This window comes from Coenobita brevimanus, chromosome 22 (genome assembly GCF_032717465.1).
Source record: "Coenobita brevimanus isolate Jiangsu-jjx chromosome 22, ASM3271746v2, whole genome shotgun sequence".
Taxonomy (NCBI): Eukaryota; Metazoa; Arthropoda; class Malacostraca; order Decapoda; family Coenobitidae; genus Coenobita; species Coenobita brevimanus.
In genome coordinates, this window is record NC_136975.1 from 43,887,579 (window position 1) to 43,907,692 (window position 20,114).

The 20,114-nt window shown below is 39.8% G+C and overlaps 1 protein-coding gene across 1 annotated transcript in view; it reads left to right on the forward strand.

The window, feature by feature from the left end:
- The window catches only part of LOC145392490 (uncharacterized), a 35,017-nt gene extending 22,632 nt beyond the window's left edge, over positions 1 to 12,385 (forward strand). The window contains exons 7-12 of the mRNA XM_080266883.1: positions 3,135 to 3,326; positions 4,320 to 4,410; positions 6,882 to 7,095; positions 8,354 to 8,477; positions 9,771 to 9,928; positions 11,856 to 12,385. Of these exons, the coding sequence (XP_080123009.1) occupies positions 3,135 to 3,326; positions 4,320 to 4,410; positions 6,882 to 7,095; positions 8,354 to 8,477; positions 9,771 to 9,928; positions 11,856 to 11,984 (908 nt within the window). The 3' untranslated portion in view covers positions 11,985 to 12,385. The remainder of the gene's footprint in view (positions 1 to 3,134; positions 3,327 to 4,319; positions 4,411 to 6,881; positions 7,096 to 8,353; positions 8,478 to 9,770; positions 9,929 to 11,855) is intronic.
- Positions 12,386 to 20,114: the final 7,729 nt, after the last annotated feature.

The following is a 20,114-nucleotide window of genomic DNA, read 5'->3' on the forward strand; positions in this document are numbered from 1 at the left end:
CCTTCAAGATCAACCTCCTGAGGGTTACTGGTTCAGTATGTGGATGAACAAGAGGCCTACCAAGACAAAGTAACTTGGTGGTGAGATGACGATGCAGAAGCTGCAGTTAAGGGGAAAAGAAAGCTTTTCCGGGAATGAAAGAAGGATAGTAACAAAGAGGAATACTTGGCTACCAAGCATAGGGCTAGAAAAGGGGTTTACAGGGCGAAGTGTGAGTCACTGAGTCTTTTACCTGATAACCTAAATCGTGTGGAAAGCAAGAATATGATATTTAAGGTGGCAAGTCAGATGAAGAGGGAGAATAGGAATATCATAGGTGAGCAGTGTGTGAAGAATGATGAAGGAAGGGTAGTGATGAACAGTGGGGATATTAAAGACACCTGGAGAGAGCATTACAGCCAGTTGTTGAATGAAGAGTTTGGGACAGGGGAGGTTTGGAGCCTGCAGATCCAGTGTTTGGCCCTTGGCCTTTGATTGACACTGCTACTGTGAGTGAGGCAATAGGCAGGATGCAGGTGGGGAAGGCAGCAAGTGTGTTTGGATTGACTGCTGAAATGTTGAAAGCCTTAGGAGATAAAGGACTGAGGTTAGTCACTGACCTGATAAATACATTTACATATGAGTGTGTTGTCCCTGCTGATTGGCTGAAGATTGTAATTGTAAATGTGTGCAAGGGGAAGGGTGATGCCCTGAAAAAAGGAAATTATAGAGGAATAAAGCTTTTAGACCAAATCATGAAGGTAATGGAGAGAGATCTAGAAGGCATGGTTAGAGAAAGGATGAATATTGATGAGATGCGGTTTGGGTTTATGCCAGGCAAAGGGACCATTGATGCCATATTTATTGTTCGACAACTTCAGGAAAAATACTGTCTATCTATCTGTTGCCAGACGCCATAATCCCGTAAGGGGTGGCCATTTGACTTTGAGTTATTTGTTTTACGGGGAGGGGCACTAACCCTCCACCAACCCACTTGCTGACACATAGGGAGCACGTATGGTTTGGTTATATGGTTACCACCCAGCATTGTAAATGGTTTCTTGGCTTACAGGAAACCATTTGGCTTGTCACTCAATGTAAAGCCACCTGTAAAGGAAAGAAAAGCAATAAGAAGTGACAGGAAAGATGGAAGAAATAGGAAGAGAGGAGGGCAGGCACAGAAAAAGAATGGTAAAGGCTAAGGAAGAAGTAGGCTGCACTACATCAAGTGAGTGGATGATGGTCGCCACCACCATACATAGGAAAGAAAAGGGAACTGTACTTTGCTTTTGTTGGTTTGGAGAAGGCCTTTGACAGAGTCCCTAGAGAGATGGTGAAGTGGGGAATGAGAAAGCTTAGGATGGAGGAGTGGCTGGTTAGTGTGGTTATGGCCATGTATGTGGGTGCTCGCACCCAGGTAAGGGTGAATGGAGATTTGAGTGATGAGTTTTCTGTGAATGCTGGTGTGCACCAGGGGTCAGTTTTAAGCCCCTTGTTGTTAATCATGGTACTTGAAGCTCTGTCACGTGGCTTCAGAAACAGACTCCCATGGAAGATGTTGTATGCTGATGATTTGATGCTGATTGCAGAGAATGAAAGGGAGGTAGAGGAAAGATTTAGGAAGTGGAGAATGGTGTGGGACAAAAGGCTTATGAGTAAATGCAGATAAAACAAAAATTAGGGTATCTAGGGCTGGTGGCAGTACTGTCAAAGAAGAGGGAGAGCGGTCATGTGCGATTTGCCACAAGGGCGTGGGAAGTAAATTCCATCTTGCTCAGTGTCTGTGAGAAGTGGGTTCATAAGAGATGTAATAGTATTAGAGGCAGAGTTTGAGATAATGCTGATTTCATGAGTGTGGTGTGTGAGGGAGAGCATGTGGATATTGCAAGGCATAAAAGGATTGAACTTGCTGGTGAGTCTCTTGAGTGTGTGGAAGAGTTTTGTTATTTGGGAGACATGTTGTGTACTGGAGGTGGGGCTGGAGCTAGCTCTGTAGCTAGAGCGAGGAATGGTTGGAAGAAGTTCAGGGAGCTGTTGCCTTTCCTGACATTGAGAGGGCTTTCCCACCATGCTAAGGGATCTATGTATGCAGCATGTGTTAGGAGTGTAATAAATGGTAGTGAGACTTGGGCAGTAAAGGAAGAGGATATTTGCAGGCTCAGACGTACAGAATTAACAATTTTTAGGTGAACATGCTGTGCGTCCCTGAGTGTGAGACCTAGGGGGACTAGGTTTACGATGGAAGAGTTGAGAGGTAGGATGGGACTGGAGTGTATTGGTGTTGCATTGTGGAGAGGTAGATTGAGATGGTTTGGGCACTGGGAGAGGATGGGGGATGATACTTGGATGCAGAAAGTGAGAAGTGTTTATGTTAGGGGAAGGGTTGCGAGAGGTAAACCAAAAAAGACCTGGGATGAGGTCATTGAGTGTGACCTCAGGGATAAGGAACTGAATAGGGAAGCTGCCAGAGATCAAGCTAATTGGGAGTTGCCATTAGGTGACCAAGGCCAGTGCATGAAGGCATGTTGGAGCCTTGAAAAACAAACAAATGAATGATATTTCATGCTGGTGATAAAAAGACAAAGGCTGACTTTAATTCACATCTTTTTCTTTTGTAGTATTACATTTGTGTCAGCTTATACAGTACATCTCATGGTGCAGGATGAGAGTAGATTTGGATGAGGTTTCCTTCCTTCTGTGATTTGTATTCCTTAAAGAGGTCAAGGAACTAGCCTATAATTTTCGCCCTTCAGGTGAATGTGGAAAACTGAGTTAGGATGATGATGGTAAGAGAGCTTTGATTTGGATTTATTAGAGTTAGTTATCAGTATATAGCAGTAGAATTCCATTGACTTGTGTGGAATACTCTTTGAGGTTTTCAGAGTGTCTTTGTTTTATTGTTTTGTAAGTTGATATAGTGCTGTGTTGTGTTATTTAGCAACTATAGATTGGTAATAATGAAGTGTAACAGAGGAGATCAATAAATTTTATAAACACAGGAGTGGATAGTAAATGCAAGAAATTTACAGAAAAACTTTAATATTAAAAGCACTAATATAAACAGGTTGTTTCTGACTAGCTTTCCAGATTATTAGATTCTGAATAATCAAATATCTGGACCGTAGAACATCTACTGTAGGTTGTTTGTATTTCAGGTAAGGGAGGTGGAGGAGGGTCACTTGGAGCAGACCTTCTGGCACTGCGTATGATCCAGCCAGATCACCCAGACAGCCTCATCCCAACCAACCACACTCCCACTGGCCTTGAACATGCTGCCATCCTAGCTGAGTCTAGTGGAGATGATAAGGATGCTGCTGCTTTTGTGCCATGTGACTCTGGAACTTTTGGTCAGTGGTGATGTACATTTTTCTGTTTTATAGTCAGTACTTTGGTGTACTGGTATTCTTTAAATTGCAATAGCCACCACTGACTCCACATAAAGCCACAGCCACTGTAGCACATCTGCCATAATTTATTGGAGATTTTTATCATTTTGCAGGGTATTTCCTATAGCTCTGGCAGAATGAGACAATATAACAGCTGTGCTTAATTTTTTTTTTTTTTTTTTTTTTTTTTTTTTTTTTTTTGAGTATCATCACATTCTGATAACACTCTCTTGTTATAGCTCATCATTTAAGATGAAGAGATGGCAGTTTTAGGTTAACTTAAAGTGAACAAACTGTTGCTTGAAGAGTGGGTTCTGTTACTCATCGTTCTTGTATGGAAGACATAGTAACTGATTTAAAAATTACTAACCCCTCAATCTGGCGACTTGTTTTACTGATATATTCATTTTTAAGATGAATATATTATCAGAAGTGAGGAAGTGTCATCTCCTCTCATCTGCACATTATGTATTATTTATATCAAAAGAAACAGAATCATGATATGCCCCCTTTATTTATGTAGATTTTGTACATAGACATCTTTGCTATTCCTCATAGTCATACACACCTCACCTTCTATTATATTACTCTGGCTGCTGATACATTAGTTGTGTGATGAGAGAGTAGGATAGTTACTGGAGAGTTACATATTGATTAGTTGTAAATGAGTGAACTGGTAAGAGTATAATAAGAATAGGCAAGAGGAGGGAAGGAAGTTGTATCAAGGTGATAACCTGTAATACTTGAAGTATATCAGGACTTTCTAACTTGTATTTATGGAAATGATGTGGAGGAACTCTGAGTCAAGAGCAGTTATTAGAACAGTTCTGTACAAAGACTTCTGTACTGTAATATACTGTTATTTCTTGAATGATTAATATGTGGAAATGAAGTTTGTTATAGCATAGTCCATTTCCTTTATTCAAGAAGAATTTTATCTCTTTCTGCATGCAGCGGAGGAGTTCCTCAGTGACAAGACTTACTTGGCCAAGCTGGCAGGCGTGTATGAATCCCAGTGTCATGCTCTCTTCTCCCTTCTCACCAGGTTACATTTTAAGTACAGTACTGATTGCACATTCATAAGGAAAGAGAAGCTGTTGTATGTGTTAGTCATTTTGTATGCCTCAGTTTCTCAAACAAATTGCTGAGCTTCTGATATTGGAAGTGTTGGAAAGCCAGTGACATTCATTATCATCATCATCATCTTCATCTTCATCATCATTGTTGTTGTCATCACTGTTGTCATCATCATTATCATCATCATCATCATCATCATCATCTTCATCATGATCATCATCATCATTATTGTTGTCATCATAGTCATCATCATCATCATCAGTCATCATCATCATTGTTGTTGTCATCATAGTCATCATTATCATCATCATCCAGACCTCTTGCCTCCTTTTTGTGCTCTGAAGGATGGGGTGTCTTAGGGTTCAGAGAACAAGAAAAAAATCTGGTGAAAGGAGAAACTACCTATAAGTTTTCTCTGTTAATACCTGCCGGAATGATTCTTTATAAAGTAGTTTATCTCCCCAAAATCATTGTTTCAAATCTTTTGTAAATTGTACTACATATGAGACTTGCAACATGGCCTATGCAGACCTTCATTGTGCTTCATATGAGGTTTGCAGTGTGGCAAGGGTTAATTGAGTCCAGACATGGGGTAATTGTAATCGATTACAGACTTTTGTGTAATCGTAATCATAATTGATTACTTAGGCATTTTTTTCAATGTAATCGCAATCGTAATCGATTACTATCATATTGTAATGGTAATCATGGTTACTTTTACGATTACAAGGCCCCAGATAAATTATTCTTCCACAAATACTTGTCAAGAATAAAATACTGTAGTTCAGTGTCAAACAGTCAAATATACACCATAAAAGTCCATAAGTAATATCTAATATGAAGACAAAAGTGAATTGTAGGTTGTCACTTATAAGCTTCCATATAATATCCTACCTAAGCTAGAATAATACCACGTGGGAAGATTTCAGTGGCCAGGAAAGTTAACAGAATGAAAGGTTCTAGGACAAAGTGAAGAAAAGTCTCAGTGCTTGAATTATTAAAACACATTTGTATTGCAAATTGGCAAAAAAATAAAGGAACAACTTACTGGAGATAGCACTGTACAGTATATTTTTATTCAGAGTAACAGTCGCCATAGGTTCTGCAGAGCTTAACCCTATGTTCATCCTTACACAGGCAGTTCTTATTAAAATGATTTGCATATAAGATATATATCCCTAGAAAATATCAGTTTTATATTACATGATGATGTTTTTGCTTTTAAAAACTAACCAGCCATTTACTTAATCAGTGTCAAGTATAAAAGAAACATGCTTATAATTATATAGTGCACAACAGTACATGTAATCATGATTGTAATCATGATTACTTCTTATGTAATCCTAATTGTAATCGATTACTCTTACTTTTACTGTTATCATAATTGTAATCATAATCTGACGTTTGCATATTAATCGTAATCGTAATCGATTACAATACCCGTATAATCACCCCATGTCTGAGTGAGTCACACTTTCATTTGCTCACCATTGAAATCCCAGAATCCTGACTTCACCCCACCAGCATAAACCTCCACACTGTGCACTTCATGTCACCTATCAGCTATCCTCCCTCATATTTCTTTGTTATTGGGATTCCAACAGGAGGTCAGAAAGGTATAAGATAACGTATCATCCTTAGAAATGAAGAAAACACTATTTTATACATCATTCATTCATTCATCATCCAATCCTACATTGCCCTATGAGGAGCCAGGGGCTATGCAAGTTGGTCCTGACATTTAAGATGAGAGTGACTAGCCTCACTCATCCCTGAGTAGCATTACGTGAGCAATAAACCCCACCCACTCCTTGGATATAAACCTTAACCAGCTCAGTCTGATTGGAGTGCCATTATTACCCACTAAACCACCAGGTGCCAAAATTTGGTTATATGGTTGCCACCCAGCACAGTAAATGCTTTCCTGGTGTACAGGAAACCATTTGGCTTGTCACTCAGTGCAGAGTCACTCACAGGCAGAAGGAATAGAAAAGAATGAAGAAAAGAAAGACATAAGAGGGAGTCTGAAGTCACCCATAGGCAGAAGGATGAGGAAAGAATGAAGGAAAGAAAGACAGAAGAGGATGGAAGGAAAGAAGGATGGAAGAGAGGAAAGGGCAGACACCCAAGAGCAGCACTACATCGAGTGAGTGGATGGTGAGTGCCCCCACCTACCACACTGAAAAAAAAATAATAATAATAAGAGTTTGTAATTACTGATTGTATGTGTTCTTTCTACTGTTGCCTATGTTCTTATTACTGAATTTATAGTGAAAACATGGGCACTCAGTAGCCTACACTTTTTAATGCATCTTAAATGTCGGGACCAACTTGTCTAGCCCCAGGTTCTTATGCTCCTCATGGGGCAACTTAGGATTGGATGATGGATGGATGGATGGATAAATATATTTTAATCTTTTCTGAAACACAAAAAAATAGACTCCAGAATCAGACAGAGGCCATTGGGAAGGAGATGGTGGGACGTCAGGCAAAGCTAGAAGCACGACTACAGGAAATTCAGCAGCTGCAGGAGAGAGCTAGAGGAGCGGGACACACAGAGCAGCTGAGAGACCTAAAGACACTTATTTCTGAATGGCCTCGAGTATCAGGGGATGAGGGGGCTCGGTCACAGCTCCAACAGTTGGTTGCACAGGTGGGATAGATGGCAAAATGGCAAGGATGTACCGCACAATACAGTACCCTACTTGAGGAAAACACTGAGTGCAGAGAAATTATCTAGAGTTTATTTGATGTCTTCCTTGGTTCTTTCTCTGCATTTAATGTTTTTCTTTAAGCTGTTACAGCCTATGCTGTTTCTTATTCACTGTAGCTTATTGCATATTGATCTGGTTTTACAAATGATCATTTATATTTAACACTTACATGAGCACAGACAAATACATTACCAGGTCAAATGCTTAAAAAACACTGAAGAATCTGCTGTACATGTTTTTGCTTAACTTTTCCATTATTATCACTTAGTTTTATGTTATAAGACCATGAAATTATATCAGCCATTTTTTACACCCTATATATATGTTTGTCTACGTACATCATGTCCATGTTAAGTGTCACCTTATATATGGTATTATTTGCTTTTATTTCCTCAGTAAATTGCTGAAGTTCTGTCACTTAAACTTCCACTGATACTATGAAGCTGACCTGCCATTATTCCAGTACACCTGTGCGGCAGCAGATGTTCTGTATGGAACTGTTGTGATATATTTGATTACATACCAGACATCCAACATGGACATTCTGTGTGCACTGTTATACCCAGTTAACCTTTTCAGCTCAGTGGTATGATTTAAGTTATTCCTGCTACCTCCAGTCATTTTTATTTAGCTGAGGGGGGATGTGTGTCACTTTAAGGGTTAGATAAAACTTTCAGTAATCCCATTAATATGAGGACTTCCCTAAGCTGTATAAAACTATTCGGAAAGAGCAAGAATTAAATGAAAAATGCACCACAGAATTCACTGGATAAACCCCTTGAATCCACATGATGCCTTTTTCAATTTAGGAAAGGTCTTGTGCATTGAATGGGTTTATTGAGGTTATATCTAATCCCATCCAATTCAAAAAGTTTGTCCTGAGCTTAATTAAATCATCAGGAGGTAGCAAGAATAGGATGAAAAAATCATCCCAGAGGTCAGTGGGTTAAGGCTTTTTTTTTTTTTTTTTTTCCCCCATACTCTATTTGCCTTAACAAGGCAAAAAATGCCATCTTTCTGTCCTGAATGCTGACCTGTAATAAGAGATTAACACGAACATGATACTACTGTAGTAAAAGAATGCCATGGAAAGAACATAGGGCCATAGTACTGTTTTCTTTCCCCATTGAATTAGGGGAAATGAACTGCAAAAAGACTAATATCTCCACTGAGTTAAAACTATGAACTCTACTTTAGATTGCAGAAGTGGTAAGTGACGTGTTTGGGTCAAGCAAATACTCCCCTTTGGTGCCACAGTCCCAGCCAGCAGAATCACCAGCACTCAAGATGATTCCCACCAAGGCCTCTAATGAACAGAAAGGTCAGTAAGAGAGGAGTTCTAGAGTATCACGAATTTTTACACGCAATAGGTACTGTGAATTTGTGAGAAGTGGCAGATCAACTGTATAGGTAGCAATGAGTCCTCAGTAGGCAGTTTTGTTTGATTTAGTGGGGGCCTAATGGCAAAAAAGGATATAAAAGAGGCTATGTATAATGACAAATCTCTCCTTTTTAGATTTCACTCACACTGGAAAAAATTCTTAAACATCACTATTAAGTATTTAATCCTTGAATCGGGACACCAGAATCGAAGAGGGTGTGCGGAGGTGGTATGGGCATGTGGAGAGAACGGATAACAATAGAGTGGTGAAAAAGGTATATCTGAGCGAATTTGAACGAGGGAGGAGGCGAGATAGGCATAGGAGGAGGTGGAGGGATATGGTGGATGAGTGTGTGAGGAAGAGAGGTATGGAAATTGGTGAGGCTGGGGGACTGACAAGAGATTGAGCTGGCTGGATGAATGTTGTGAGAAGAAGTGCATGATGAGGGATTTGGCACCCCTTTTTAACGTGACAGTGTTCAGATTGACTCTATCGGACGCATTTATGTGAAGCTACGGAATGTGGTGAAAGTTTTTGGCGTATCAGATAGAGCCAGGATTCCATGTGCTTGAATGGTGAGTGATTGGAAGCATGGCCTGTTGGACTGGGCAAACTTGGGTTGTCTGGATTTTGCTACTTCTCACCCTGCACTAGGGTGGGAAAGGAGGTCTGGATGATGATGATGATAGAATGGGTTCATCTTTTCTGTCCAGTAACTTAGGCTACTTTTAATTTTATTCTTGCTGCCATTAAACAATTTTATTCAGAATAGGGAAGAAGTCTTCTCATAGGGGTTACTGAACGATATATCTAATCCCTCCAGGTTCGAATCTTAACATTAATAAAATCATCGTGACATTTTTTATTCTGTTCAGACTACTGTTAAACATGCTTATTCAACTGTGAAGAAACCTCTTTCATGGAAAAAGTTAAGTTTCTGGAATTACATGATTCCTAAGCAAGTCAGTGTCATAACAAACAATGCAGAAAAGGATTTGAATTTAAGTAACCCCTTCACCATGGTAACATCTTTTAGATTTTCTAGAACTGGAGGGGTTAGGTATGCAGCAGTCTTTACTAATTGAATAAGGCCACCTAGAGGTAGAAGAAATGAAATATAAAGTACAGTACAGTATATCCTAAGGTTAAAAGAATTAATATAAATTTTAGGCATATAAAAATGATGATGTGTCCCATATCAGAACAGTAATTTCTCCCATAAATGTCCATAGGGAATGACAGTCCATCAGAAGAGGTGAAAGTGGATGAGCCAAGAGTGAGTACCAGCATGGGTCAGGAGGCACTGCTGGCCCTCCTGGAGGCCCGGGTGACTGACCTCTGTGCTGAACTCGACACCATTGACCCGGCTCTCAGGGATTCCATTTTCCTGGTGAGTTTTGTTGGGGGTGGAAAGAAGGTATACAGACAAAAGTAATAATTGGTATCTGCTAAGCAGACAAAATACATGGACCTGTAATCATGTTGTTCGTATAATTTATGAAGGCTCCAGCATGTTTGTATGCTTTGACCTTGGTCACCTAATGGTGGCTCTCCACACATTTTGATCTCTGGTATCCTCCCTGTTCAGTCCCTTATCCCTGAGGTTGCACACTATGACCTCATCCCAGGTCTTTTTTGGTCTGCCTCTCACAGTCCTACTCTTGACAGTCACACCTTTCACCTTCCGCACCCAATTGTCATCCTCCATCCTCTTGACAAGCCCAAACCATCTCAGGCATATGGAAGAATTATTGTAGAGAAAGTAAGAGAGATATCAGAAGTCCTAGTGAGTGATGAACAGGGTAGCTTTAGGAGTGGCAGAGGATGTGTGGATCAAATATTTGCAGTGAGACAGATAGCAGAGAAGGCTTGTGAGAAGGACCATAAGGTGTTTATAGCAATTATGGATCTGGAAAAAGCATACGACGAAGTGGACAGAGGAGGATTGTGGAAAGCTTTGCGCATGTACGGTGTAGATGGTAAGCTGCTAGGTGCTGTCAAGAGTTTTTATGATGGTAGTGAAGCATGTGTAAGGGTTAATGGGCATCTAAGTGAATGGCTCACGATCGGTGTGGGCGTGCAACAAGGTTGTGTGATGTCCCCATGGTTGTTCAATATATATATGGATGGGGTGATGAGAGAAGTAAAAACATGAGTAATGGAGAGGGGGATGGCATTGGTAAGGAGTGGTGACGGATGGAATATCTCAAATTTGTTGTATGCTGATGATGCAGTACTGCTTGCAAATATTGGACAAGAACTTGGTAGGCTAGCGCAGAGTTTTGGTGATGTCTGTGAGCATCGTGCCTTTAGAGTAAATGTTGAAAAGAGTAAAGAGATGATTATTGAGAGAGAAGGTGACTCCCAGTGCGATGTTACAGTGAATGGAGAGAGACTGGAGTTGGTGAGAGAGTTCAAATACCAGGATACAGTGATGGAAAAGAGAGGAAAATGTGCAAAAGAAGTGGAAAGTAGAGTGACACAAGGAAGAAAAGTAGCTGGTGCAATGAAGGCCTTGATAAGAAACAGAGGCTTGAGTGTTGCAGCTGCATGAGGCTTACATGAAGGAGTGTTAGTGCCATCTTTAACATATGGATGTGAGACTATGGTTTGGCATGAAAATGAAAAGTCATGAGTAAGAGCAGTGGAAAAGGGAACTGCTGAGGAATGCATGTGGAGCACAGAGGGTGAATAGGATATGAAATATTGTGATTCGTGAAAGAAGTGGAGTGAGAAAGTCAGTGGACAACAGAATCAAAGAGAGTGTACCGAGATGGTATGGTCATGTGGAGAGAATGGATAACAATAGAGTGGTGAAAAAGGTATATCTGTGAGATAGGCAAAGGAGAAGGTGGAGAGATATGGTGGATGAGTATGTGAGGAAGAGAGGCTAGGGAACTGACAAGAGATCAAACTAGCTGGATGAATGTTATGAGGAGAAGTGCATGATCAGGGATTTGGCACCCCTTTTTAACGTGGCAGTGTCTGGATTGACTCTACCGGATATGTTTATGTGAAGCTACAGAATGTGGTGAATGTTTTGGGCATATCCAATAGAGCCAGGATTCTGGGGGCTTGAATGATGAGTGAATGGAAGTGTGGCTCATTGGATCGGGCAAATTTTGGCTGTCTGGAAAATTGCTACTCCTCACCCTGCCATAGGGTGGGAAAGGAGGTACGGATGATGATGATGATGACTTATCATATTATTGGAGGTTGAGATAGGTTTTACATGAGAAAGAAGTGTTCAGTTCCCCAACTTACATTTTGAGTATTACAAATAAGAAATTCCTGACTGTGTTCTCTGAATGCACCAGAACTGTGAGCAGGCACGAGCAGCCAGACTGAAGGAGGAGAAAAGGGTGCGTGCAGAAACCCGCCGGGCAGAACGTAAACAAAAGCATCTGGAGCGTGCACTAGCTGAGCCACCACAGCGACCACTCTGAGGCCAGACTGGGCATGAGAGTTGTGTACAGTGACTGTAAACTGAAGTGCAGTTATAGTACCTCCATTACCAGGCACGTTCTTACATGGTAATGTTGAAAATATACCTTGTGGCATAGTTGGTAGGCTGTACGGTGTAAAAATTCTTAGGACTGCACAGAACCAAGATGAAATAAAGCTACAGCATTGACGATGGCAAGTGAAGAAATAAAGTATGTTCTTCTTGTCAGATGAGATATATGGTTGAGCCATGTTTAGTAAAAAGCTCATACGGTATTTTGTAGTTGTGTAAAATTGATCCTCATCCAAACGTGGACTTTAATTCTTGAGGCATGAATCATAGGACATCTTGGATTTACCCTCCCTCTCCTCTATTTTTCTTTTGCAGTATCCTGCAAGCTGTTATTCATGCACACAGTATATATTATAAGGTGCTCCATGGAAATTGATATTACTGGTATTTGTTTGGTTTTGTTTTTAATACAGTAAAGCAAGGGTTGGTATCAGTCTGAATCAACTGTGAATATTGTGTAGTGTGTGTCAAGTGTAGTTCCTGTGAAAGTATCTTAACCACATGTAAATTTTGGATTGATAGACCTTTACTTTCAAGGGTAAGGAAAATAACCATCCACAATAACCCTTTGGCTGCTGGGATCTGTCTCAACTGAACAAAAATGTGGTGTGTCATCCTAAATAAGATATAAAGTTTTGCAGCTTTGCAGTTCCTGGATCAACCTTGAAAATTGCCAGTTTGGGCTACTTTTTTTTTTTGCTTGTTGCTGTGAAAACTGGTTATGGCTTCATTAAATTTGGAACGAAAAGGGTCTGCTTATCCCTTTGAACCAGAGGATATCTTTTTTCATTTTATTTTATTTTTTTCCATCTCCTGACAACTTCACTCAGCCAAGGATACTCTTTGAACTGGAGGGGTTAAACATTGCATTAATAAATCCTTTCAGTATGAAAGACTTTTCATAGGTTGATTAACCCTTTAACCGCGGGTGTCATTTCAGAATGACACTGCAAAAACTGGACCAAACCGCGGGTGTCATTCTCGAATGTTTGTGAATATTTTGAATACCCCGCGTTTTTTCCGTGCGCCAATTGTTTCAAGGGAGAGTAGCTATTAAGTTCTTTCACTCCAGCCGACCTCCACCTCCCTCTTCCCCCCCTGGGGCCCCACCTCCCACCCCCTGGGCCCCCCACCCCATCCCGGACCAAACTCGCATCAGTATCTGTCCAGCTGTGTGAGTGACAACACTGCTGATGTGATAGTGAAGTGCAGGCAATTACAGTGCCTTTTACCTGCCTTAGTGAACACAGAGTGGGTGTTTATCGTATGTGCAGTGTTCATATATGTTTATAGTATTATTATCAGAATGAGGTTGGCATTTGGTAATGGTGTGTGAGCGAAAAATAGTGATTACAACACCGCTGATGTGGCAGTGAAGTGCGGGTAATTACAGTGCCTTTTACCTGCCTCAGTGAACACAGAGTGGGTGTTTATCGTATGTGCAGTGTTCATATATGTTTATAGTATTATTATCAGAATGAGGTTGGCATTTGGTAATGGTGTATGAGCGAAGGTAATGGTGTGTGAGCGAAAAATAGTGATTTTACACCCCTCACTTCTAATGGCACTGCCCGTCCTGTGAAAGTCAACAGAATCATGAAACCTACATCAATGGAAAGCTGAAGGTTAGTACTTTCTAATGGTACCTTATTTTTTTCTCTAGCTTTATTCTGTGCAGAGTTATTAAGGTTTAAAGGTTTGTTTACATTTGGCTGAAACCCCTGCGGGAGAGGACAGTCAGGCCAAAACAATACCCGCGGTTAAAGGGTTAATATCATCTGGCAGTAGTAAGAATAATGTAAAAAAAGTTGTCACCCAGATACAGGTGGTTAACAAGCTTTTACTGTGTTGGTCATTATATAGGTAAAGTAAGACTCAGTTTACATGGGCCAGATTTGTGCCAAACGTTTTTCATGCAAAGATAAACTCTGATGTGACTCAGTAAAACACACACACACACGTACGCATGCACGCGCACACACACACACACACACACACACACACACACACACAGGGGGGGGAGGGAATTCCAGAAGTTAGCCCTCTCAGGTTTGACTGTCAGACCATGCAGACACATGCACACCCCACCTAGAATAAATAAAACACAATCTTTTCCATGATTTTGCTAAAACAAATGATCATAATTGAACACAGCTAAAATAATAGGATGCAAAATGGTCCGTTTACACTTATGTCAGCTTGCCACACACGCACACACGCCCTACCTGCCTCTCATCTCTTACGGTACATTTTCATCTTTCAGCAAAGTTTTTTGTAACCTGATGATACTGAAATAGTTTTTCACCTACCTATAGGTAGAAAAGTTGTCATCTGGAAATACCCCCCTTTCCCGGACACCCAAACATCATTCTGTTTTGTCATGGTAAGTGATCATCGCTTGTTTGTACACTCTAATTACTGTAACCCGTTTTATGCCTAGTGATGTTCTTTGAGGTTTTATATGTTCTACAGTGAATGTTAAGTTTTATCAGGAGGGGGTAAAAATTTTTCAAGGGGTTCAAAGGGGGAACTCTGAGAAAGTCTGGGGATTTCACCATACCAGTTAGCCATATAACATTGATTTCAGTGGTGTGATTTGTGCATTTTGATATATGTTGTAAAAATCAAGGAGACATCAGCTGCACAAACTTGAGGATCTACTTTGCTACAATGTAGCAGTACGGCTTGGTTCTAAGAATATAAGCATGACTGCACAATAAAACTTTTAATTCTCATAACACACACAACCAATTTAACCCCAGTTTACAGGAAATACAGGTTGTAAATATTAACAATTTTCTGACCAGCTACATAGTTCTTCTTCAAAAATCAACAAGAGAAATTCATGTCTTTAGATATTTATAAAGAAAAATTATCAGTAATTTAAAATTAATACAATATTATCTGGAACAATTATGCACTGTACAATTATATCACACTGTCAGCCTATATAGTTAACATACAGTAATTTTATGGTGATGACAAACCAAGTACCTAAGTATTCATGTTACAAAAAATTTACTTGATAATATCATATTTTGCAAACATAATGGAACAAAAGAGCTATAATTTGGTAGATCCAGTATAAATAGTGAAGCTGCACACACAGCTTATTCAGTCTTGCCTGAGCAGTGGTTATACAGCACTGTGCTGTTATCAGCGAACATTAGAATCCCCCCCCCCCCCCAGAAAATTCAAGTCAAACATTTACTGAAGCTTTATATTTCATGATACACTACTCATATCTGAGATTCACATTCAGACAGAGAATTTAACTGGTTGTAGCACACTTCACTTAAAATGTAGCAGTTTCAGTTTCTAGTCCAACTGTCAGAGGAATTTTTGTGAAGTGGGGTACTTCCCAAACTGACATAACAAGAACCCAAACTGACATCACAAGGATGCTAAGGCATGTCCTTGGTATGTATCTAAAACCAAAGCTTATTAATCTACTGTAACACAATCTGTATTGGCTTTGTTCAAAACACGAGGCTTTCATAAGCACAATGATCCATGCAAAACTGTAAACATCCAAAGTACACATCTTGAGGCTTGGCAGACAACTAAAGGAAACCATTTATTATCCCAGTTTCATTTGTTGTCCCAATATGTAAACACTTTTAAGTACAATACCTGAAACAACTCTAACAGAAACACAGTATAAACAGCTTAGAAATGAAACCCTTATACTGTATAATGCAAAAACAGAAAGGGCGAAGATGTGACACTGAGAACCCATTACCTGTCATATCATTCAATCCTTTACTGCCCTACCAGGAGCATATGGGCCTGAGGTTAGGGTACTTAATCAAAATATTTAATCCATTGAACCCTTGGATGTTGTTTTCATTATATTCCGCTTACGATTAACGTTTTCAAATGGAAATAATAATAAATCCCTTCAAAATGAAAGACCTCTCAAGTTGAATAAACTGTCTGGTAGCAGCAAAAATAAACTAAAAAGATGCACCATTCCTTAAGGGGTAAAATTGAGAATGGCCAGTTGCTTTTCCCTGGGTGGCCTTATGTGAGTAATAAAGTCCAACCACCTCTTGGATGTACTATAAACCCTTGTGGGCAACATCTGGTTGAAGTGCCCTACTCCACTAGACCACCAGGTGTCACAAATCCAATGACCATACAAATAATCCAAGACAGCTCAGTAACAACATAGTATTAAACAGTTACTTGAAGTGCCAAATTTCATATCTGTGTAAAGCTTATTCCAGTATGCAACATTTTCTCAGCATGCTGGACTTTGATACTGGAAAAATTATATACCAATAATAGCATCTGCAAGAACTACAGATCATGTGTAAATTATATAATACCTTTCATATAGCAAATCATGTATATGTAAAGAATTTTAAAAAGTGACAGTTTGTGATGAAGAAAAGGATAGTTAGTCTGAAGGTGAAGAGGATCATTCATGAAACTGTGAGTGGCAAGTGATGGAGATCTTTTTTGGCTGCAGGCCATAGAAGTGACCTTTTTCAGAATAATGGCAAGTATAAGCAGGGTGAATGGTGTAACTGAGAAATTTATCAGTACTGAAATGGATGAAAAGGCTGCCAGAGTAAGATCTGGAAATGAATGGATGAAGTGAATTTTGCATAGACTGTCATATTAAAAAAAAATGCATATTAAGCAGTACCAATTATTAACCTTTATGAAATGACACTAAGAGGAATGTAAAAGACAATAATTATGTGGTATGGAAAAAAGAAGTATAACAGCGTACTGGTGAAAACAGGAAGATGAATGACAGAATGGGAGAGGTACGAGAGGTCAGGTTATCCTGAAGGTCCCCTGTTGTGAAGGGGACTTCACAGGAGAGAGCAAGGTCCTGGGTAAGCGTGTATATTGTAAGTTCCCTCCAGGTAAATTTCCCCCACGAACATTCCACTCACAAGAATTCTTCCCAAATAATTCCCCCAATGATAATTCCCTCATCTTACAGCTTTTTTTTTTAGCTAACAAATCAAAATAATTCCCCCCATGGTAAATTCCTCCAATGATAATTTCCCCATCTGACAGCTTTTTTGAGCTAACAGATCATTCACCCGATGATTCCTTCATTTAACAGTTGTTTTGAGCTATGAGATCGTTCACCTGATGATTTCCCCATCTGACAGTTGTTTTGAGCTAAGTGATCGTTCACCCGATAGTTACCCTGCCCTGGGCTGCAGGTGAGTTGTCAATCAGTTGTCTGCTGGCTGCTCTGAACTTCAGGCCAGTTGTCTCTGTTTTGTGATTCCGTTATTTGATATAACCAAAACGTCTTTGTCATTCATTAAAACTGAAAATGGCAAAAAGAAACTCTGTGATGAGGAGGGGTACATTTATGAGAAGCATCAAGACAACCCCACTGAGGTGAAAATGTACTGGCAATGTGAACATTTTTGTAATGGCTACAGAGCTTGGATTCATATGGCTTATGACTCACTGGAACCCATAACAAGTGCTAGGGTGGGCGCTCACAACCGTCCAGCAAGTTGTGCAAGGGCTGAAGCTCAAAAGACGGTGAATGCAGTGCGAGATACTGTTCAAGATGTCAGAACAACTACCACACAGGAAGCTATTGCTGCTCCCATGAAGCCATTGGATGAGGTAATGAGGTCACAGTTGCCCTCACTTCAAGGACTTCCACGTAACATTCAAAACTGGAGAAAAAAAATAATCAGGAATTCCAGTTATTCCAGTGTCTCAGAATGGTTTTGAAATTCCGAATTCATGTAAGTTTCCCTAGAATGGCTCACTGTTCTTGGCTTTGGACAGTGGTGTTGACGATTGTGATCCTATCTTAATATTCGCAACAGAAGCTGGTTTGGATGACCTCAAGAATCTCGTTCATGGGCTTGTGATGGGACATTCATTTCATCGCCGAACATATGGAGTCAGCTGTTCACTTTACATGCAATTACTGGAGAATCTTGTGTTGCACGTTTGTTTGCCCTGCTTCCATATAAACTTGAAGTGACCTGTAGAAGACTTTTTTCTACACTTCTTGATCTTCATCCAAGTGTTCAACCTAGTGATTGTGTGATGGACTTTTGAAAAGGCAGTGCAGAACGATTTCACTTTAGTGTTTCCATCTACTTCAGTTGTCAGATGCTTGTTCCTTCAGGGTCAGTCATGTTGGCGGAAAGTATGTGACACTGGTAAGTGAGTGTGATACAATACAGACGTACATTTCACACTTAAAGTGAAATGCTTCACTGCATTGGCTTTCTTGCCTCTTGCTGATATTGTTGATGCATTCAAGGAACTGTCTGATGATGGAAGACATCCCTGCTGAATATACTGCATATTTTGAAAATACCTACATTGGAATTACGTGGGGACGAGGTGCTCATCGAAGGAGAGATCAGCTGCTTTTTCTCATGAAGATGTGGAATGTTAGAGACCTTGTCTTTAGAGTTCTCCCAAGGGGAAACAACTCAATGGAAGGCTTTCGCAACGCTTTGTGCTCATCTGTCACATCCACACACCCAAATCTGTGGAAGCTAGGCAAGACACTCGGTGGAGAAGCCATCATTCAAACAAAGATTGCCCACATTCGAAGAGGTGATAAAGAGGTGCAAGAAATACTAAGCTATAAATGCACAAATAAAGAATCTGGCATCATGTTACAGCAGTGATGATAAGATGGCTTTTCTAAGGAACATTGCCCATAATTTACACTCATTTTAAAGCTGATCAAATAAAATAACTCAAGACAAAGTTATATTCATTTTAGCTATTGTAAGTTATATCTGACTGATGAAGTTAATAAATATATTTCAGATGGGTGGAATTTTCATTTCAGTTTTTTGGCATGGGTGAAATTTTCATGGAGGAATCTTCATGGATGGAATTTACTTGGGTGGAATTTACATAACTAAATATACTTTGTATATGCTACTGGTACTGCAAACTGAGGGAACTGACACAACAACTTAACCCTATCCCGTAAAGGGAGGAGCGTAAATTCTGGCTGTGTGCGTAACTCTCGCTCGAGAGCTTTCAGAACAGTCATGTAGAGATATTTTACTTCTAACACTAGTAGGAAATTTACTATTCATCATAGAAAGGCCACTTTGGTCTCATTTTGAAGATGAAGAGTTTTGCTCTGTCGTACATTGTCCAAAAAGACAATATATACAAAATAAAATCCAAAAAAAGTGAGTAGAAGTTAGCTGACATGCTAAAGTTTTACACTGTCCTTTAAAAAATATTCACCCACAAAAAACTATTCAAGAAGTAATAATATTTTTTGCTTCAATACGTAGCAGAATAAATTTCCTTTCCAATAATGCATTATTTGCTGTATTTTCTTAAATAATAACGCCGTAAATATATCCGAGAAAAAGGAGCATAAGTGTTTGGCGAGAGGTCAAGAGGTGTACATCCTACCTGTGAGGAACCTCACACCACACTGAGTCCAGCAAACCAAGTGAGCACGAACACACCAGCTGTGGCAGGCTTAGCTCCGCCCACTTTAGCCAATCATCCAACAAAAATGACAACTCCCTAAATAGTTCTTTAGCGATTACAGCAGATGACAGGCAAAGTCGTCATACTGACGTCAGAGGTTGACAAACGCATGACGACCCAAGTCATCATTGGTATGTCTATGAGTTAATATGCAGCAGCAGAGGTGTAATGGGATATTTTTTCTGTAACTTACTGTAGATCTGATAGGTAAAATGACTGCTCAGAAAAGCAACTTACAATGAGAATTAACTGTACATTTTTATTACGCTTACATACATATCCTAACTTGGATCAAACTGCTGATTTTGGCCCAAACAAAAAACAGTAGTATAATGTAATCTATAAGAAAGTTAACCTTCTCATGGTAAGGGCAACTTGGGTATTCTATTCCAGCTAATGCCAGACAGTTTTATTCAGCTGGGTGGATAAAGAAGAATATGTTGAGATGGTATAGATATGTACAAAGAAAGTACAGTACATAAATAGGATGCCAGAGTTTGTGAAAGGAAAATTATGGGCAGTGTTGGTAGAGGCAGACCTTATGTCATATGAGAAAAGAGAGGAATAGTATACAGGTAAAAAG